At 35.3% G+C, this 22,803-nt stretch overlaps 2 protein-coding genes across 2 annotated transcripts in view; one reads left to right on the forward strand and one right to left on the reverse strand.

Moving 5' to 3' along the window:
- The first annotated feature begins 11,034 nt into the window (after positions 1–11,034).
- LOC131146578 (dehydration-responsive element-binding protein 1A-like) lies at positions 11,035–12,038 on the forward strand. Its single transcript, XM_058096246.1, has one exon. The coding sequence runs from the start codon at positions 11,211–11,213 to the stop codon at positions 11,892–11,894; it is 684 nt and encodes a 227-aa protein (XP_057952229.1). The 5' UTR covers positions 11,035–11,210; the 3' UTR covers positions 11,895–12,038.
- A 479-nt stretch (positions 12,039–12,517) lies between these two features.
- Positions 12,518–22,803, reverse strand: part of LOC131146263 (valine--tRNA ligase, mitochondrial 1) — a 40,348-nt gene continuing 30,062 nt past the window's right edge. The window contains exons 14-21 of the mRNA XM_058095736.1: positions 19,905–20,104; positions 18,980–19,382; positions 18,131–18,382; positions 17,545–18,045; positions 16,976–17,067; positions 15,158–15,257; positions 13,441–13,586; positions 12,518–12,939 (exon numbers count right to left, since the gene is read on the reverse strand). Coding sequence (XP_057951719.1) covers positions 12,756–12,939; positions 13,441–13,586; positions 15,158–15,257; positions 16,976–17,067; positions 17,545–18,045; positions 18,131–18,382; positions 18,980–19,382; positions 19,905–20,104 — 1,878 coding nt within the window. The 3' untranslated portion in view covers positions 12,518–12,755. The remainder of the gene's footprint in view (positions 12,940–13,440; positions 13,587–15,157; positions 15,258–16,975; positions 17,068–17,544; positions 18,046–18,130; positions 18,383–18,979; positions 19,383–19,904; positions 20,105–22,803) is intronic.

Below are 22,803 nucleotides of genomic sequence, written 5' to 3' on the forward strand. Positions count from 1 at the left end.
TATGGGACTAAGAAGTATGAATTTCAGATCATAAATTTGGATTTGAGTGGATTTAGACAAATTTCAGTACTATTTTATCTGACATCTTATCTAAACCCAATGTAAATTTAAATTTAAGATCTCTTCAAATATAAGATAAGGTAGTGTTTGAAAGCATAAATTTCAAATCTTGAATTTTGATTTGTATGGATTTGGACAAATTTTAATGCAATTTTACACATTATTTTATCTAAACCTAATAAAACTTCAAATCTATAAATTTGTTCAAACATAGGATAAGTGGGTTTTTAAAAAAAATGAAAAATCAATTGTATATCAAATAGTTGTTAGAACAGAGCATTAAGTTTATGTTATTTTATAAAAAAGAAGATATTGATGTCGTGCTTTTAGTGTCCAAAAATCATGAAAGAGAATGATAATGATTTCTTACTTTTAATTATAGCTCCTTTCCATACAGGATAGCGGGGAACCAAAAAGCAATATTAATTCATTGGAAAGAGTGGTCCATCCCCTGCATCCGTGCTTCTTCTTCTTGTACGCCATTTCTATCACCATCTTTGTTAATACAAATTTTTAAAGAAAAAAACATGTGACCATTGTATTTCAGTGACTGTTCCAAGAACGGCTGGATTCTATTAGACTTGTCCAAACATTACCTTAGCTTTTCCATTCTATCAAACACCGACCTTGGTAGAAAGTGGAAAACTATAAAAGCCCAAGCCTAAGCCCATCGCCTACTCCAAGCCCAAGCCCAAGCCCAAGCCCAGCTAGGCTTACTTGGTGGGTTGGTCTACCAAATCACAAAAACCCATGAATGGGTTACCCTTTCATGTCCAAACCTAGTCCTCCATAATAATTTATAAAAGGGCGAAAGGCGCTTAACAAAAATTTTCGAAAAATCAAAAATCGAACCCAAACCGAACATTTTAACATCTTGGTATGATTTTTCGATTCTAGTGTTTGGTTTCGATTTTCTAATTTAAAAAAACTGATTTCCAGTTTCGGATTCGGTTACATGGAAAAACCGAGAACCAAAAAACCGAATTAGATATTTTTCTTAAAAAAAAAAAAAAAAAACCAATTTATAACTCTTAAATTATACCTCAATTATTTATAAAATTATACTGGTGCACCTTTGTAAGAAATCTCAAGGAGGTTCCAGTGTTCCACAGCCTCGTCCCGTAGATCGAGCACGTCCTCGTCCGCGTCGACTGCCTCATATCTGACGATGACGCTGCCTCCGTTGCGTCCGGCTCCGACAGGGCCCGTGTCGTCCCCTTCTCGAACATATTTCGTCTCATTTTAGGTAGCATCGTTAACCCCTCTAGGCGCTCGGTCAATTCTTAGGTCCCAAGCGCTCGGTCTCCTCGTCGTCGGTGGTCGCCGTGGGTGGTGGTGCTCACGGCGGTGACAGTGAAGAAATGGATGAAGGCAGGGTGACCCACCATTCGCACACCCAGGTTTTGAAGAACTTCAACGAAATCTGCTTATTCCGGATCGAGTTTCCGAGCGGCGAATTGGGCGTTGACGATGGGATTTTGCTGAAATGGAGTGCTGAATTTGGATAAACTCTTGTTAATTGTGTGATTCTGGGGGCGTCGTCGGTGATCAACGCCGCAGCCATGAAGGTGTCGAATGTTCAATACAATGGGGCTGATGGGTTTTGCGGAAATGGTAGTTATGTGGACTATAAGCTCGCTGATTGCTACCTCCGCGAGGCATTACTTGCTACACCTATAATTGCAGCCTAATTTCCCTAAGATTTGACGCCATTGATGGAGCTTGTGCAAAAAACTTCAAAGAATTTGAAAACAGAGCAGAGAATTGAGTGAACTCGGTGAAGTTTCTTTTGACAATGGCTTGATGCCCATGTCCCACATCGGTTGGCATGTACTTTGTGGGAATCTTCTCCACTTGTGGAAACATGTCTCCTCTCCCAATAATTTATTATGAATATGCTTAATTTATTTTTTAAATATTATTATTAAAAAAATTATTAAACATAACAAATCATCCTAATAAGAATATTTACAATTTTAAAAGTGACTCCGTCAAAACATAATTTTATGAAGAGAGAGGATATTGCTACACCAAGAAAAATGAAAAATGAAAAATGTTTAATATTATGGTATGTGGTGATAGTAAATTTGGTACGAGAGGGAGCTCACTCTAATGTTGACACATGAGTTTGTAGTACCACGGGTTTGTACATAGCATTAATTACCAAAGAAAAATATTAAAAATGCTCAAACATTTTTAGGGAATATGCTTTTAAAGTTTTAAATTTAAATTTAAGTGAATTTAAATATCAAAAAAAAAAATAGTTTTGAATAATGTCATCAAACTCATCACACTCCCACATGGTTATCGGTGATTAAATGAAACGAAGTAGAATCCATTTACCGATTCACTCTGTTGCTATTAGGCCAACACATAATGGTGTCATGGTACATGTACAAATAACATTGTCTATGGATAAATGAGTACAATATTAATTATATATTAGTAAGGGTTAGTTTGGATCTAGAACTTTACTTGGACAGAACACAAGAAAAAAATTTAAAAAAAAATTACTTTTACTATATTTCTCTCTATATCAAATATTAGTTAAAATAAAAAAGTATTTTTATATAATTAAAAAAAATTTTATAAAAGGTAAAAAATACTAACCTTTCATGAGATTTGATAAAAAGACACTGACATTTCCTTTGGTTTCAAAAATCTCATGAACCTGCCTTGATGTTTGTCAAAAAGGTACAAATATTCTCTTATATTTTTTAAAAATACAAGTTTTTTAGAGTAAGTTCGTGTCTTTTTTACTAATTTCAGGAAATGTTTATGATATTTTTAAAATTTAAATGAAGGTTTGTGTTTGTTTTGATAAATTTTAAGAAAGTTTTTTATTTTTTTATCAAAATTCAGGGAGGTGGGTGCCTTTTAAAAAAACAAACGATAATCATTTCAAATCGAATTTAAAAAGTAAAACTCTCCTCTCTTTTTTTTTTTCTCAATAATTTCTAAATTTCAAATCCAATGTAAAGAAATTCATAATAAAGCCCTTCTGTCTTGGACTGTTGCTTTCTAAAATCTTGACTTAAAGGGTGGTAGGAGGACCAAATCAAATAAAAGAACCAAAAAGCCTATAGTCTTCTCATTTCTTGGGTAGGGGTAGGGGTAGGGGTAGGGGTAGGAGGGCGGCTGTGGGTCCCACGGGTGTGGTACAGGGTCGGGCCCTAGGGTGGTCGCGCACAGGACTGGAGGAGCCATTCCTAATTTCGGGAAGGCTGAGGTTCAAGCATGGACCCGCAAGTAGGTAGGTCCATCCCCATAGCCAATGGCTAACCTGACCATTGACCACCGTCACTCCCCCGTCTGTAGAAGAAGAAGAAGAAGAAGAGATTAGTAGGAGTGTCGTAGTAGACAGCTATGTTCAGTTTGAGCGACGCATATAGTCACGTGGTCCACGCGCTTTGAGGGATGGGATAAGGTTTAATCGGTAATAAGCTGTCATATAACTGTCTAAACCGTGTGTGGAAAAATGTTTTTTTAGTGAGAAAACAAAAGGCGGTCGCCGGAGTAAAGAAAAGCTTCCATACGTCTCTTTTCCGCCACGTCATCATCGCAGTTTCCTAGAACCTTCTGGAAGTGACCCGCACCTTCCAATATTACTCGCCGATCTTTTCCCTCCCTCCCCATTCCTCCTCGCCCACAGAATCTCCGCCTCTTACCATTTTTCAATGCGTCCCATTAAACGCTTCCCAAGAACATTACTAAATAAATAAACTTGTCAAGGTGTATATATTCTTACTTAATGTTATAATTTTTTGCATTAAATAAATCGAGTTTGAGGTAGACGATGCTCGACTCGTTAAGTTCACGAGTTAACTTGTTTACCAAGTTTGTAACTTAGATTATTTAAAAACTCAAATGATAAACTTGTTTAATAGACGTAAGAGTTAACTAATGAAGTAAGTCCTTTAACTTTTTATTATATAAGATAAAAACTAGACTTGTCTATTTTCTTGTTAGGAGGTTCATTAATTCATATATTTGATTTAGAGTTTATTTTAAATTGATATTATTTTACAAGTATGTTGACTTTTTGAATTTGATTCCTATTTTGATACTGACAAAACACAAAGATCTAGTATGTGTGTTTAGTACTTGAACAAATTAATAATTCAGAACACACATGAAAGAGAGTCATGGAAGCCAGAAAGAACTCAAAGAACACATACATCTAGGGTATTCCATGAAGTGGAGAGTAAAAAAAAAAGAAGAAGACATTGTTTTAAAGTTGTAAATGTATTTTTGTTTTTATAATTTTGTCTGTAATAATGCATTGCATACATGATATGTATGAAAGTTTAGAACGAACATAGACAGACTCTAAGAACTAACACACTTCACAGAAAATATTTTCTTAACAACTAAAATCATATAGAAATGTTTAAATTGGTTTGGATAAAAAACAGGGCAAAAAATTAATTTTACAAAGACTTCAGTCTACCTTCGGTCAACCAACGTTGCAATTTTAGGCTTAATTAAAAAGCTTCAATCACCCAACCCTTTACATTTTAAAACACCTCAGCCGACCGAACTCGCCTTGAAGGCAAAATTGTAATTTCAGTAAGCTCGGGCGACCGACCACTAAATAAACTGAATGCTCGGCTGACCGAACCTATAATTTTGGTTGTTTTAGTTAACCTCGGCCAACCGAACTGATTAGTTCAAATACGCTTGAGCCCACCGACCATGAAGAATCGGTAGACCGACATTAGGTCCGGTCGACCGAACCTACGAATGTTCGAAATTGCATTTGGCTCAGCCGATCAATCCTTTCCTTGGGCAACCGAACCCACTTTTAAAATTCAAAATTGTGTGAGAGGACAGTCGATCGGCCCTAGCATCAACCAACCGAACCTCTCGGGTTTCGATATTTTTTAGCTTTTAAAAAGTATTTAAATTTTAATTAAATAAATTTAAAAATGACCATTGTGTCCCTAACGGTTAAAATTTTTTAGACTCTATATAGATCCCCTCATAACTCATTTTCTAATCAAGATATTAGAGCGAAAATCTTCCAAAAATATTTTTGATCTTTACACTCTCCTGCACTTATTATTTTGAAAAATTTTCTTTTGGAGAGCTTTCATTTTGGGCATTTATCTTCATACCAAAAATTCATTTACTCCTGTAGACTACTTTGTTTTAGAATATCATTTTAGAGAGTAAAGTTAAAGTTTCTCCACTTATTTCATCTAAATAAATTTTTGTTAAAGAAATTTCATATTGCTAGTGAATCTTGCACAAGACTTTAAAAGCTCACTTGGTTTTATGTGCAAAAATATTTTTGAGCATTAATCAATTGCTTTCCTTGAACTTTATTTTGAAAAATTATTTTTGGAAAAAATCTTGGGATATTGAGAAGAGGACCTTGAGCATATTCATCTCTAAATATTTGCTTGAAAGATCTCTCATGTTGATCTTAAGAAAATTATTTTTCACTTTCTTAATTTTTATTGAGAAAATATTTTTTTGTGAAAAATACACATACTTTACTGAGTTTAAATTTCATATCATATGTGAGTGCATATTGTAACACCCCGACCCCGAGGGGCCTGGGATATTAACTTTTTACTACTGATTTACAGCGGAAGCAAATAAACTCGATTCTTATTAAACCAGAGTGCTAATTATTCATGTTACAATCATTTATTTCAAAAGAAGAAAATTACACAAACGTAAATATCTGAAATCATACTATATTTCTAATTAATCTTTATTTTTTTCTAATCCCCACCCGCATGCTTGCTAAGCCTGCTTGCTAAGCCTGATTTCCGACATGTCCTTCAGAGTTATCTGAAATAAAATATGATTGGGGTGAGACGACGCTCAGTAAGTAAATAAGATTATTATTAGTGTGTGGTCAAAATGAGCTTTTAAAGAATTTCGTAAAATAATATTTAATTCTATAATTTCAAGACTGCTTTTAGAATAAACATAACTTTAAAGATTTCTGCATAAAACTTTTGTGATCAATTTCAACAGTAAATTTTTACAATCATATACTATAACTGCTAAATTAAACTTTTAACTTTAAAACTGTAAAAATATTTAATGATAAACATATACTTTTCCTTATACGTGTTCCTTAGATCGTCATTTAAGTACCAAAATGATCCTTTTCACGTAAACTTACACTTTTCCTTCAAATCATCAGTAACTTTGTACACGTAATTAAATGTGTATAAACATATATTATAAAAACCCACCCTTAGGCCTGTTTGCCGTAAGTCATGTTTACCCCCATGACTGGGTTGTGCGGTCCGAAGACTGGACTTAGCTGGCTGGCCGACCAAACTAAATCAACGTACGTAAACTTTAAGTGAGATTTTCCTTATTAAGTCCTGGACTTAAACCAGGTGTGCACTCAGGAGAAATCCACTAACATAAATAACCACTCTGTAAACAGTGTGGGTGCACTCTGATCCGTATAAACTTTAAGCTGCGGTACCGAGCATCTGTAACTTTGAACTTTCGTTGCCATAAGGGGTTTGAAAATCATCTTATTATAATTTATGCAATTTAAAATAATATCGTGAAAATCTCATCTTTACTCATATTTACATAAAAAAAATGTAACGTAGAAATAAACTCATGCCACACAATTTTTGTGTTAAAAATATATATAATTTTATTTTTGAATAGAAAGAAATGCTGAAAATTTACCCGAGGGGATTGGAACATTTCTTAACCCAAAAATAGATGCAAGTATATTAAAGATAGAACTGGTATAATTAAATATGCGTAAAAATAAACTCATGGAAATTTTGTGGAACTAAGTAACATAATTAAAATTTTCATACAAAATAAGCTCGGGTATGAATTTAAAATAAAAAGAAACTAACATAATCAAAATTTACTTACCTTCTTCTTTTACCGTGTGCTACGAACACAATAGTTATCTTTAAGAAATGAGATCGGAAAAAGTGGGTGATTGAGAATTTATTCAAAAATTCTCTCTCCACCACAAATTCTTTCACTCACTAATCCTTCTCTTCCTTGGAAAATTGTTGTGAAAAATGAAGGTTGAGAGCTCCCTATTTATAGGAAAATTTTGGGGAAGAAATGGAATTTGTAAAAGTGTGGGGAGATGGGTGAAATTATAATTTTTAAAAATTAAAGAATGGGCAAGGGATGGGCAAGGTATGGGTTGAGTGGAGGCTATTTGGGAGTGCTTGCCACCATTCCCACTAAATAAAATTTTAATTAATTACTTACCTAATTAATTAATCCATTACCTAACTAATTATTTTATTATTTTATTATTTTTCTTAATCATTATTATCATTATTATTATCATTGTTATTAATTTTAAACTTGAGTGGAGGCCATTTGGGAGTGCTTGCCACCATTCTCACTAAATAAATTTTTAATTAATTACTTACCTTATTAATTAATCCATTACCTAACTAATTATTTTATTATTTTATTATTTTATTATTTTTCTTAATCATTATTATTATCATTGTTATTAATTTTAAACTATATTTAGTATTTATTTTATTTTATTTTATTTTTGAACAAGAATTAAATTTAAATTTTAAAAACTCATGTGGGCCCCACATGGTCTTGTGGGCCCCATGTAGTCTTGTGGGCCCCACACAATTTCGAGACCCAAATGGATCGTACGTAATTCCAATAACTCTTATACGATTTTATGCATCCTGCATAGTTTTGAGACTTGTGAAAACCTTCATACGGTTTCGGGACTCATGTGGGCCCCACACAGTCTTGTGGGCCCCGCATAGGATACCTATATTATTATTATTTTATCATATATTTCTTCAAATTATATCAGTTAAAACATTGTTTTATGTACTCATTTACGTATATAAACAGTGTCTTGTGGCTCCGGGACTCATGTGGACCCCACATAGTCTTGTGGGCCCCACATATGATACCTATATTATTATCATCTTATTATGTATTTCTACAAATTATGTCTGTCAAAACACTATTTTATGTATATATACTTATTTACGTATACAAATAGTGTCTATCCTGTTTATCCTATGAAATTCCATTTTGACTAGGCCGACCTCCAGGGAGCGACTGAGCCGCAATGGTCTCTGAGCACTCGCTAAGACAAGGTCTTTCTTAGGCATCAAACATGGAATCAAGGATCCTACAGAAAAACACTTCTGTATTGATATTAACTTAATGACTATTTTTATTATTTTATTATTATTGTACTTTAATCATATATATATATATATATATATATATATATATATATATATTTGGGTCATCACACATATTGTGCTTTATTATTGTACACATTTGCTTGTTGTAGAAACACTACAGTTGTACATAAATTTTTATTATTGTTGTATTCCCGACGTGTGGTCGGATGAGGATTACACTGGCCCGTAACATATACCAAATAGACTTAGACTCGATTAAGAAAGTCTCGGACTGGTTCAGACCCAATTAGGAAAACTGGGTGCACTGTCCTGTGAGATGTATTGGTTGGGATCAGCCCTATAATGTGACCTCGGGTATTCCTCGCCCAGTAAAGAGAGGAGGTTGTAATCGGTGACGCTCCATCCGTAAGTTTAGTATTAGTGAAATCCTTTTACTTGTGAGCTTGAGGCGGGGACGTAGGCAGAATTGGCCAAACCCCGATAACAGGGCCAGCTCTTTCCAATATAGGACCCTAGGTGAATGATTTAATTAGGGGACCTTACTATTTTGTTTAATTTTTATTTTTATTTAAAATTAATTTTTCTAACTTTTTGAGATGCAAAATCATTAATTAAAGTTTTATATTCAAGATTACATTGAGACTTGAAAAAGAAAGAATTAAATTGCATTTACTTTACTTTTCAAAACACAATTTCATTTACTTCTGAGATAAAGGAAAAGTCAATGTACGAGAAGAAATGACATCATGAATAATGTTAACATTAAAAAAAAAATTGGGGGCTCCAACTTTTTAAATAGTGGGAAAATCAATGTATAGGAAGAGATTGCATCATAAATAATGTTAGTATTAAAAAAAATTCGGGGCCCAAACTTTTGAGATAGTGGAAAAATCAATGTATGGGAAAAGATGGCACCATAAATAATGTTAATATTTAAAAAAAATTTGGGGGTCCCAAAAATTTTGGAGCCCTAAGGAAAGTGCTCAATGGCCTTATGGTCAGGCCAGCACTGCCCGATAACAAATATTGTGTCGTTCTCTCTTCCCTACACATTTTAATTTTCGCACTTTAATTTCCGCTCATGTATGCTTAATTATATTATCTTGTTTATTTGCATACATTATTATTTGTGAGATTTGAGACTGATTGGGAAAATACTAAGACTGTTATCTGTGTTTAAATATTTGCTCAGTTATATAGTGTTGGGTTTGTAATTTATTAGAAAGACCTTAAGTTTGTGTAATATTGTATGCTACTTCTAACTAAACACACTTAACTTAGGAAGATTTTTTAAATACCCAATTCACCCCCCCCCCCCACCCCTTTTGGAATCACACCAAAGTATATATTTTAAAATATTTTTTCATTAATCATCAATAATCACAAAGTTTTATTTATGCTTTAAAATTTTTTAGAGATGCAAGATAGTAAAACACAACTTAAAATATTAATTTTATATGTTTTAAATGAACAAAACCATTTTATATAATTTTGAATTCATTAATTAACAAGATTAGTTTTGACTCGCACACACCCTATTTTAAGCTCGATTAATAAATGAAATAAATCGAACATGAACAAGGTTAAGCTCAACTCGTTTAGAAGCTAACTCAAGTTTAGTTTATAAGGTTTGTTTAGTAAACAAGCCAAGGCTGAACATGTTGAAACTCAACTCAGTTCGGCTCAGGTCGACCCAATTGTAGCCATATAATTTTCATGAATTATAATAACAAAAAGCATAAAAATTAAAATAGGTTTCATTAACTATAATAGAAACTAACTTACAATTTCTATGTAAAAATGTAGTAGTGATTTAAACTTTGTCAAGCATCTTTTTAAACAAATAGCTGCAAGGTTCAATATTTGTCAAAATAGACGATGTGATATAAGACTTGAGCGAAAACAATGAAATTTGATATCAATTAACCTAATAGCGTTATCATGTATGTGACTTTTACATAGATGCAAGCTCTCCTATAACGATGATATTAGAGACTAGACAAAGAGCTATCTAAACATAGAACATGTATTAGGAAGATTTTAAGCGTATAAGAATTCTCTAAAGTTTCAACCTAATTTTTTTTTTTTTTCAGAAGGATACATTTGATTAAGAATTTTGTTCGAGGAAAGAAAAAGAATGAAAAATAAGAAAGAAAATTATTTTCTCTCTATATCAAATACTACTAAAAATTTTATAAAAAAAAAATTAAATGCTAGTGAAGTATAATTAAAATTAAAATAATATTAATTGATTTGTTATATTTTTAAATTTATTTTCTATTTCCGTCATAATGAAATATAAAATAGTAAAAAAAATTATATTTTATTTTGCTTTTCTTAACATTTTCAAATTTTAAGTGGACACTAAAAGATAATTATGATATTTTTAATTTTAAGAAATTTAATCATCAGAATATAGTATTAAACTTTCTATCAATTTTTTACATGCGAAATTTTTGTAACACTGGTTTTATATATATAAAAATATTTTTGAACAAATTAAAGGGTCCCTTTTAATACGCAAACAATTAATTAATAGGTCAGCAACAATAATATTTCAAAGAACAAATCGGTCCCACACGCAATGCCTCGGCGAGTACTAAAGCTTGCCTCCCCATATGACACCACTCCCCTCTCACCATGACAATTGGCACACACTAAAAAGCTAAAGCTCATTCAAAGGTCCCGAAGGGCCACGTGCCCTGAAGTCAACAGCACACCTGCCACATCATCCGAAAGCCACTCGTCCTAAGCTCATTTGCTGACAAGTGGGTGGCCACAGCTCTTCTTCTAGTAATAAGAGCTCCATTTCCGTGGCGACAGCCTGGCTCCTTATCATAGACGCCCCCCGCGTATCTTCCCCCCTCCCCCCGGGTGTCTATTTATTTGTGAACACATAATTCACATTCTAATTTTAGAAACAAGTAACAACTAATAAACAAACGCCACTCAGTACTTCCTAGGAACTTCTTCTTGTACTTTTTAACTGGTCAAGAATCAATGGATATTTTCTCTTATTTGTCCGACGGTCACCAGTATGGGTCCCCGGAGGCCTCTTCGGCGTCCGACAGCGGCGGAAGTCGGGCGGTCAACTTCTCAGACGAGGAGGTGATGCTGGCGTCGAGCCACCCCAAGAAGCGTGCGGGGCGGAAGAAGTTCCAGGAGACTCGCCACCCGGTGTACCGCGGCGTGCGGCGGCGGAACTCCGGCAAGTGGGTGTGCGAAGTGCGGGAGCCCAACAAGAAGTCCAGGATTTGGCTCGGGACGTTCCCGACGGCGGAGATGGCGGGGCGTGCCCACGACGTGGCGGCGATGGCCCTCAGGGGCCGCCGTGGGGCGTGCCTCAATTTCGCCGACTCTGCGTGGCGACTGCCGGAGCTCCCGGCCTCGGCGGACGCGAAGGACATCCAGAGAGCGGCGGCGGAAGCGGCGGAGGCTTTTCGGCCGTCGGAGTCAGAAGGGGTTTCTGGCGACGACGCAAAGGCGGGTGCCGCGTCGACGGCTGCAGCGGTGGCGAGGACGGCGTATGTGGATGATGAGGCAGTGTTCGGCATGCCGGGGTTGCTTGCCAACATGGCAGAAGGAATGTTACTGTCGCCGCCTCGCTGTGAGACAGATGGCGGGCATAGTGGGTATGACGTGGAAGCTGACGGGGACGTGTCCTTGTGGAGCTATTCAATATAACATCATATAATATAAAAGAATGTAATATAATTATAAATAGCCTGAGTTATTGATTAATTAGGGTGTATATTCCGTACTTTTTTTTTGAATGGGTACGGTTAGAAGATGCACGGGTAAAAAGAGAATTTTGTGATTTGCTTTTTATTTTTTTGGGTTGAATGAGTTTAAAGTGCAACTTTTTTTGCATTCAGAAATTGGTTAATTGTAGAGGTCATGTTCTATTCAAGGGAGCACGTGCAAAGCAGCTGCCCAAAAATATATGATAATTTGTTCATACTGAATATACAAATGTTTGTATATTATGTTTATGTATGGTTTTTGTCTGACATTAGGCTTACCAGGGTAGGAAGAAAAAGACCCTGCAGGTCTTCCATCCATTTTTAGGGTTTAGGATTTCATTGGTATGAACCCGAGCCCAAACCCGAACCCGAACCCGAACCCAACTTTTTATTTTTTCTCTTTTGCAGCACAACTCCGCCAATAAGAATGATTTGGTATGAATTGGCTGCTGGAGAGAACAAAAAAATATATTCACAACGAAAAGCAACCTTTGTTCACATGCAAACGCACTTACGCATCCACAAGTCCATGCATTTAAAATTAAATCTGCCTAGTGTTGAAAATTTTCGAATCTTCCATGTGAATTTTTTTTAAATTGAAACATCATAGACGGTGTGACTATTAATTACAACAAAGAAGCTAGAATCACTTAGAAATAAAAGTACACTACTAGTGTATAAGAAAAAGCAGTTTACTCCATCCATTTTTTAAAAATAATGGTAACTAATTATATTAATAGAACAAAAATGTGCCTCTGCGAGCTTGCAGAGTTCATGAAGAATAGGTGGAAAATGAATTTAATCATTTGGCCTTTGTCGAAACTGCATCGGCAATATCACATTCTAGTTTCTGGCTGGCTTGCTCCAAGGACAAAATTTCTTGCACGAGAGTGGCTAGCTTAGCTACATTGTCTTCGTGAACATGAGATGGAACCTTCTCTTGGTAGCCAGAGGCATTCATCGTCTGACTAAGCTTCTCCTGTTGCCTGCGAACACACAAGCAATGAAATAAAGCTTTCTGAGTTTACTATTTTCATTGATATAATGAAAGAGTTTGAATAGGGCAGATGCACCCCCTCTCGCAAATGTGAAAATTGACAAGGCCCTAACAGAGCCTTTCAAATAAAGAATCAGGCATCATAGAAAATGAGCCTAAATAAGCATATGATTATTGAACACCAAAAACTAAGAATAATAATACATGTAAATTGTGCTCTGGTAAGTGTATTAGATGCTTAATGTGCAATATGTCCTCCTCCCATAACTAAGAAACAAAGGAGCAAGAGTCTTAAATTTTGGAGCTGTCCTCCCAACGCATACATCACTTTTTGGCTTATAAAAGCCAAGAAGCAACTCATTTTAAGCTTCTCAAGTTTCATATGTTTCCAGTATTACTTGCAAGGTCAACACATGTTTGTTGTGTTTCTAGCAATGTTCATAATTTTGCCAACAAAAAAACTAAACCCAGAAAGAGTTTAAACACTCACTTTTTTAATTCCTCCATCTTTTTCCTAAGCTTTTCATGCTCTGCCTCCGCATTTAGACTTCCCTGAAGCTCAAGATAAACAGAGAGGTTTTCATTTACAACTGACACTGCACATCCAGCAGGAGCAGCATCATTCTCATTTATTACCTGTATAAAACAAAGCTCTTAATGACACAATGAAGATAAAAAAACAAAAAAGGAAAATTTCAGTACAAGGAATATGTAAAGGATTATACCACAACATGGCCTAAAGACTCTTATCGCCATATCCCAACAAATCTCACACCCCCACCAACACACACCCCCCACCCCCCACCCCCCACCAAAAATAAATAAAAAAAAACCACGAGGGAGGGGGAAGAAAACAGTGGAAAAAAAAAATCACCATTTAACCACATACCAACAGCCAACAACCAGTCAAGAATCAAGCCTTTAGTCCCACTAGATGCCAATAAGAATCTTTTACTCCCATTCTGCATGATCTAGGGCAATATCCCTAGAAAGTTGGATGTGCTATCATATATGTATTATCTTGGTCCAAGTTATTCTAGGCCTACTGTCCCCTTTCTGCTTTTGGACAACTAAAATCACCCCATCTCACTAGAATATTGTTTGGTCTATGCTCCAAAAGCCTAAATCATAGTTAGCTGCCCCTCTCTTATCTTCTACAAGTGCCTCATCTATCTTACGGATGTATTCTTTCCTTATTTTATGTTTTAGAATTAAAGTATTAAACTGCTCATCCATCTTAGCTATCTCATTTCTACAAGGTTGCGTATCTTGTTTCTCAATTGGCCAAACCAGAGATCTTCTCCCAATCTGCCCTGCTTAAACTTTATGCATCACATCCTTAATTTCTCACCGAGCTTGCATAATAGATCCAAGGTACCACAATCTAATGGTAGTAGGCACTTCATGACCTTTTTTATCTAATAAAAGAAAAATTTTATTAAGAGAAGAAATCATACACAATACAGCAAAAAGAAAGTCCACCCAAAAATAAATAAATAAATATAACAATTAGAAAATAATTTTTTTAAAACAAACAAATAGAAAATAAATTGCAAACAAAACAAACGCCACTAAAAAACTCAGTAAACCAAAGCTTGCCAATCACTCTCCTGTAGAAGGACCAATCACTGAGCCATAGCAAGCGAAGAAACCCACCGTATCCCAAAGTAAATGAAGAAGAAGAATAGTATCCTTAAAAGATTCTGGAATCCTCTCAAACCAAATGCACCACATGTAGCAAGTAAAGCACGATCCATAAAATCAAGCAATCTTGACCATTAAGTTTAATATTTTATCCAGTATTCTTCCTAGGAAGAATATAACTACATTTGACATCTTTTGCCCTACTCTTCTTCCATTGAAACCTTTAGCTCCTAGAGCTTCTTTAAATAATTCCAAATTAGATTCTACTCCACCTTTAGTTTCAACAATGAACATAATATCATCTACAAACAACATAACCATGGAGGCATGGAACCTTATTTTGACAAGAACTCAAGGAAAACTTTGATGTAACATATTGTGATTGGAAACTTCCTACACTCTTTCCTGCTAGTCTGACACTAGTCATTACCACATCAAACATATCCTTGATGATAAATATCTACTATCAACTTCTTTAATGAGTTATAAACATATTAAAAGTATCATGCATCATTCCCCCAAGGGAGAGAATAATCAGTAACATAAATCTCTCTACAACATACCGTAAAAGATGACAAATTGGCAAGAGTTAAAATCTCCAATTCATGGCTGGTAATAATCTCCGCAATAGCATTAGTTCGGCAAAGCATAAATGCTGGTCGCCTGAAGTTAGGGAAAAAAATGTAATCACCAGAATGACCAAAACTTATGAGTTCTAAACTGAAAGCAATACCAAAACTATAGACCAACCAAAAACAATACATCACAAGAAAAAAAAGCACTGGTCGTCAATGTCCTTAATCCCTATTTATTATTATCTGTTGATTGTTGAAAATTTAAATTTTCAATTGAGACCTAGCATAATAGTTCAAGCTAATGTGGATCAGCAATATCTTTGTAATCATCAGAGTGACAAAAATTTATGAATCTTAGACCAAAAGCAAAATCAAAACTATAAAGCAACCAAAAATAATATATCCCAACATGACTAAAATATTGCTCATCCACAATAGATTGGCCTATTAAGGTACATCTCAACAGTACATATAAATTTTCAACAATCAATTGATAACAATAAATAAGAATTAAGAATAACTCTAATTTTTTCATGGATTACAAGCTCAGTAGTTTACCCATTAGCATAATGACTTATTACCAACTTCAATAACTTTTCTTTATTTTGAGATTAGGCTTGCATAACAGTGATTGAACTGCTGAAATGCTATCCACTAGCAGCGCTCTTCCAACATTTAAAGCTAAAAGAACTCCATTGTTACATGATGAAGTGATCTACATTTTAACTTATTTTATAACTTAGTGAAATCATAAGTTAGTCACTATACAACTGGGGAAGATTTATTTTTATCCCCATACTCTTGATCAATACAATTCAGGACCTATACTTACTAAAATTATAGAATTAAAATTTTCATCCAACATAAATTAACAGTGTTATAAATTTGTTGAGATGGACATAAATTTTAAAATTATTATATGCTGATTAGGATTAACTTAACTTGCTTTAAGTAAAAATCTTCAAAACAACATTTATCAAATCCATTTACAGAATTATTTTGTATGAGCCTGCTTCCGAAACATAGCGTCACCTTCCTATATCCTCTGTGTGCCAATTAAAGCCATAAAAAAAATTTGTCCAACAGCTTCCAATAACATAGTAGATTGCGCAACAACTGGAGTGCAAGAGAGGCGCAGAGAGAGAGAGAGAGAGAGGTTCTGGCCTGGTACAGAAAAGGAGGGGAGGGGGTTGTGTTTTGGGATCCTTGTGCATGCAAAGGGTAGGGAGAGTTGGGGAGGGTGGTGTTGTTGGTTGTTGCTCGTGGAAGATGGGTGAGGGAGGGGTTGTATTAATTTGGTGATTGGTTGTTGTACAGAAATTTCCCCAGGACACGCTTTCAACAGAAAAAAAGCCAGAATCTCCACCTCAAGGTCAACTATTAAAAGAGAAAAGCCCTCATGACTTCATGACTGGAGTAATTTTTAAAAACTCTTGTAGGACCAAGCTGGTAGCAATAATATATGGTACTATATGACAGTTCAGCATTTAGTTTACACCTTCGCAGCTTTTGTAACAATTTAATTTAGATATTGAGTACAGGTCCTTAATTGTATCAATTGAGAGAACAAGATCAAAAATGAATCTTTTGCAATAATACAGGGACTAACTTATGATTTCACTATAATTTGATTCTATATACCAGACTACACTGCAAGTCTACAACATGATCTCAAATTGCAAAACATTCTTTGAGGTATTTTCCAAGCAACATGCGTGCATGATGCTTAACAGAAATGGAAAGGCTTGGGCACTTAACATAACTACACAAAAGACTCCCACACTCGAAATCAATTCAATTTTTTACCGTTCACGTCTTTCTTTAGCAAGTGATCTCAGTGATTTCACAGCAGCCTCAAGGAGATCCATATCATGTTCTATCCTTTCATTAGTCCAGCACTGTACAATGACAATGGATAATAATCATATGTGAGGAGATTAAGAAATAAACTAAGAAATAAGAATAGTGTCATGGTAACTGCTTAACAAAAGCCTATCAACAGCTTGAACAGCATAGACAATACTCAAAATGTATGTAATGGAAGAGGGAAACCATGATGCAGTGACGAGAGCTGAACCAAAAAGGTGCAAAATAATTTTCAAATTTCTGTTACTTCTTAGATCACTTAACAACAGCCAGACATGCATGATATTTTTAACACAACATAAATCTTTACCATGTGAAGTGTACAGCAGCATAGACAAAACAGGAAATCTATGAAGAGGACAGAATCATGAATTGAAGAAATTTTTTTGTGTCAAAATTCAAAATTAATTGCATCAAGTATTAAATTATCTTTTAAAGGAAACTTTATTATATTAATATTGTTGTTGTTTTTGCATTTAAAAGGATAGAGGGGAAAAAAGAAAACTAACCTCAACAACTGAAGGGTAATCACATATCATAATGGACTCTTTCCTCGTGGAATTGCTTACAGAAGGCAGGCGCTGCCACAATTCTTCTGTGACAAACGGCATAAATGGATGAAGCAATCGCAGACCATTTTCCAGACATACCCACAAGGTATCTTGTGCAAAACTCCTCTCAGAGACAAACCTTGTATCATTACCAGCAAAGTAAGGCTTAATTGCTTCAATAAAAACGTCACATAATTGATACTGCCACCATGAATACGCTGCAGTGGCAGCATCTGAGAACTCATATGACTCAAGTGACGACACAGTTCTAGATATGGCTTTGTTCAGCATGGAGAGGATCCATTGGCAGCTAAATGGCATTTTATCTGGAATTAAATTTATGCAAGGGACGTAATCATCTCCCAATCTGGTCATGGCAAATCGTACAGCATTCCACAATTTATTACACCATTGACGATACCCAACAACTCTTTGGATGTCCAAATTTATTTTATCAGACTGGAAAGACAAGATTACGAGTCATAACAAAAAAAAAATTAAGAGTTTCATTTGAAAAAAAAATGGATAGGAAGAAAGGATCAACCTGAGCTGTGTATGAAACAAGTGCAAAACGAAGAGCGTCAGCACCACATTCAGGAATACCATTAGGAAAGTCTTTCACCTGCCCTTCTTTGGCAGTAACAAGTTCAGCAGGGTCCAAGTTGCCCTCCTCCAGCCTCTTCTGCAGACCGTCCAGGGATATCCCATTTATTACTTCAAGGGGGTCAATAACATTTCCCAGGGATTTTGACATCTTTCGCCCATGTGCATCACGAATCATGGGATGCAAATAAACCTGCAGAAAAATTAAACTTTCACTTGAAGCGTATCCACACAAAAAATGGGCACACAAAACATAACAACAATCTATAGGACCAGTGTCATTTGACATCCATCTGATAAAAAGTACCAATTTCAAATTCCACTTTCACTCCCATTTCAAGTTCTAAAGGTCCAATTAAACATATACATGAGACAAAACAATCAGTCTTGTCTTACTACGACAATCCCATGGGGAGAGTGCCAAAAGGCCAATCAAATTTTTAAAAAAATCAACCAGTATACACAAACATGCACCATCTCAGATCTTGTGAAAATAACACTAAATTTTTTTTTAAATAAACATAATCTCTAGGAGTAGGTCATTTCAGTCACAAACACTACAAGATGTTGCTATGACCAATTGACCATCCTGGAGTTACAATAAATATTGCATTTCTTTGATAATTATTTTTTCTTTTATTTTATTTTTATCCTTCCTATTGTTTATTGTTGTGTAAAGGCCAGAGTCTTTGAGAATTTTACAGTACATCATATAAGTCAAAAAAATGGCAATGGTAAATACTTACATACAACATGACTCCACATATGCAATAGGATAACTTTCACTCACCTTTCTAAAAGGCACGTCACCTCCCAGTTTCATTCCTAACATCACCATCCGAGCAACCCAGAAAAAGAGAATGTCATGCCCAGTTTCAAGGACTGAAGTTGGATAAAATGCCTTCAGATCCTCCGTATTATCAGGCCATCCCAACACAGATAATGGAAAGAGACCAGAAGAAAACCAGGTGTCAAGCACGTCAGGATCTTGACAGATCTGAAACTTCTTTCCAACAAATATTCTGTTCGCCTCCATTCGAGCCTCTTCCTCATTTCGAGCAACCACCCAGTGGTCATTGTATGCACCAAGTTCCTTCAATATATCATCCTCCAAAGTAACATACCATGCAGGAATGCGGTGACCCCACCAAAGCTGCCTCGAAATGCACCAATCACGAATATTATCGAGCCACCTGTAGTATATGCAACTCATAATTTGAAAAATATTTACCATCTATTATGCAATTATGATGTCATATTACTCTTTCAGAAACAAGAAGAAATGGAGCCATGCATAGAGCATGTGATTGTGAGGATAAAAAGTAAGAACCCACAGAAGGATCTTAGCAGAAAGTTTTCCAAGGTAGCTTTGGTAGCTTCCTAAAACCAATAAGAATGACAGTCTTTCTGAACCGCATTCCATATTTTCACAATGCAAATATATATGATCACAACATCAGATCAACTTCAAAATACAACACAACAAAATTGCGTAGGTCAAAAATCACAAAAATATTGTTGAAAAACTTGTACATATGTGATGTCTATAGCAAAGCTTGAGATTTCTCTCTCTCTCTCCCCCCCCCCCCCCCCCCCCCGGGGGGCGGGGCCCCAAAAATAAGAATTTCCAGCCTCCCTGTGATATTCTGATATTGATTCTTTGTAAATGAACATTAGAAATTTTGTGGAGAAAAGAATCAGAATATATAAAATACCTCTTCCAATCAGCACCATACTGTTTTGGAATTATCTCAATCTTCCTGTTTTCATCATTCATGGCAGCATCAAGTGCTTGCTTGGCCATACTATTACAGTTAACATACCACTGTGGCTTTATTAAGGGCTCTACAATGTCATTGCTTCTAGAACAAACACCAAGACGCATCTCATTAGCTTTAGCACCTCTATAGAGTCCCTGAACACAAAGCATAACATGTCAATAACACTTTAATACATAAGCCAGAGTCGACAAGATAATCAAATTAGGCACAGGCAAAGTACTAAAATAGGAGAGAGAATATCATGACAGCCTAAATGAAGATGCATGATTTTATAAAAGGGATTAACCCCCTGTAGCTTAAAAGGGTGATTTTCGGGCATCATTTCTCTTTCTGAAAATTTTTTCTCATATAGAAAACAGAATCAATTAAAAAAAAAAAACACACACACACACACACAAATACAAGCATCATCATTCAGGCTAGCTTGTTTTTATCATTTACATAAACCAAAAAGGAAAAGTAGGGAGTAACTAGCATTGGATCCTGAGATACTAGAATATCAAAACAACTTTGAAAACATTTGTGTCAGATAATGCATACAGCTATGACAGCAATAACACCCCCCGCCCCACAACAAACAAGATGTTAAATTTTGTTCCATTGTATTATTTCAATACACTTGACAAACAAGAATATTTCAGTCTCCACGAAGAAAAAAAATGGAACTGAAAATGCAAGAAATTACTAACTTGTACACCTCACATTTGTTGCCCTTATTTTATTGAATTAATTTTAGTTATGTGACATGAGCTTGAACATTTGGAAATTGCACACGTTTGCAGGTCTGCAGAAAATAAATAAATAAACTTGAGCCTCAAAATTATAAGAAACTTTTTTTTTTAGTAATGAACCTCATCATGTGGGGGTATGCAGAGCATTTAATTTTAACCAATATCTTGGAGTTGGCATGAGTAAGATTTTGCTGGAATTTTGGATCAGCATAAAAATATATATATATAATGGATCTAGGAATGCAATTAAGGGGATGGAGCAGCACCCTCAAGCAAAAGGATAGCAAAAATGTTTTCTGCATTTTTACATGATCATAGGGAAGCTGGCACAGCAGGGCGCATGCTTCTTTCTTCCAAGGAAGCAATGTCCACCAATGGCACAGCAGAAGTGCCTTTCCCTCCAGGTCAACTCTTCTTCCAAGCGGCACCCATCTACAGCACCATAAAGGCACATTTCCCTCCATCTGCTTCGCCAGTGATCCAATGTTTTAGATGTTTGGTCTGTGAACCCTTCTTAGCTGACTGTAACTTTTTGGTTGCTTAATCTTTGATTTTCAAAGCAAAATCTTATCCTTCAGCCCATTCACTGTCTATAAACAAGACCCCAGGGGTGGGGGGGTGGTGGGGCATCCCAGGACCATCTAGAGAGCAAGAAGGGGGGGGGGGGGGGGTGATAGAGAAGGGATGTCAGAGTGAATAGCACCTGAAACTTTGAATATTCCAACCTTGCTGGATTTCATTTATTCATTAGTTTGATTAATTTTCAAGACATGATGTTTCTTTTCAACTCATTTTCATAATCAAAGAAAAGCATGATTAGGGTCATTTATCGTTAACAGAAAGCATGTTTCAAATAGGTTTAATTAGAAGCATATGTTAAATTTATTTTCATTAGAAGCATGTTTTGGGAGCATGATTTAGATAAAAGTAAATGGGCGCATGTTTACTATTTTTGCGGTAGTCATGGTAGCTTATTCCCCCCCCCCCCTTTTTATTGTGAATGATTGGATTACATGATGTATGCATGATTTTCATAGGTGTGTGCATGTGCATGTTAGTATTTTGGCCCTCCTCTTCATAGGGGCTTTTGAATCATTACAAAATTGATTCCCCATCATATATAAGTAGGCAGCTTAGCATTTCATCCCAAGTCCAAATCCACAGCAAAGACCCTCTTGGATGTTTATGATAATTATCATTGTTTCTTTTAAGTTAAGATTAGATATTGAACTAAGGAATCATGCTGGTTTTTTTTATTGTATAGGATTACTCAAGCTTAGTTTCCTTTATTGTTTAATTAGTTTATTTGTTCATGATGCTTTAATTAGATAAGCGCATGCCTGTTACTTTTTTTTTATCACTAATGAGGAACTTTTATTAGCTGAGCATCAAGGGGATGCCAACCCGTAGTACAAAATGTCAACCACTCTGTAAAGTGTCACAAACATCCAAAATTACATTATGATCATTCACAATTTGCTCGCTATGCTAGCTGGAAACAATAATTTTATTTATGCCTATGCTTAATTTATGGCTGTAAAATTAACACCAATATTTTGCTGCAGAATAAGAGACCTTCTAAAGCTCTGTTGCCAGATATGTGTCTCATATGCGGAAATACTTCAGAGGATGCATCTCATTTGTTTATTCATTGTCCTTTTGCAGAAAACTTGTGGTATATTATTGTTGGGCTGCTTGGTGGAATGTGGGTCTGTCCAAAGTCGGTGAAAAATCTATTGACTATTTCTTTTGCTGGTTTTGGAAAAGGCAAGGATGTTAAAATGGTTGTCCAGATATGGTCTTAGCGCTGTGTTATGGGGAATTTGGCTTGAAGGTAATGCTAGAATTTTGTCTCACAATAAATTATCAGTGGGATTTCTTCAGGATAGGATTTGGTATCGACTTCTTTTTAGGCTTATTGTGCGAGCTGTTTCAAGGATTGCAGTTTTCAAGATGTTATCTGAGACGAGAAACTCATAGAAGTTTTTTTTTTTTTCTCTTGAATGAGGACTTCTTGTTCTTCTTTTATCCCTTTTTACAACTATTTCTTCTGCTTCCCATTACTTTTTCAATCAAAAAAAAAATATTAGGTCTGAATTCGA

This window comes from Malania oleifera, chromosome 13 (assembly GCF_029873635.1).
Source record: "Malania oleifera isolate guangnan ecotype guangnan chromosome 13, ASM2987363v1, whole genome shotgun sequence".
Lineage (NCBI taxonomy): Eukaryota > Viridiplantae > Streptophyta > Magnoliopsida > Santalales > Ximeniaceae > Malania > Malania oleifera.

Excerpts from the sequence above, each read along its gene's own strand:
- LOC131146578 (XM_058096246.1), top strand. The coding sequence starts at position 11,211 with ATGGATATTTTCTCTTATTTGTCCGACGGTCACCAGTATGGGTCCCCG.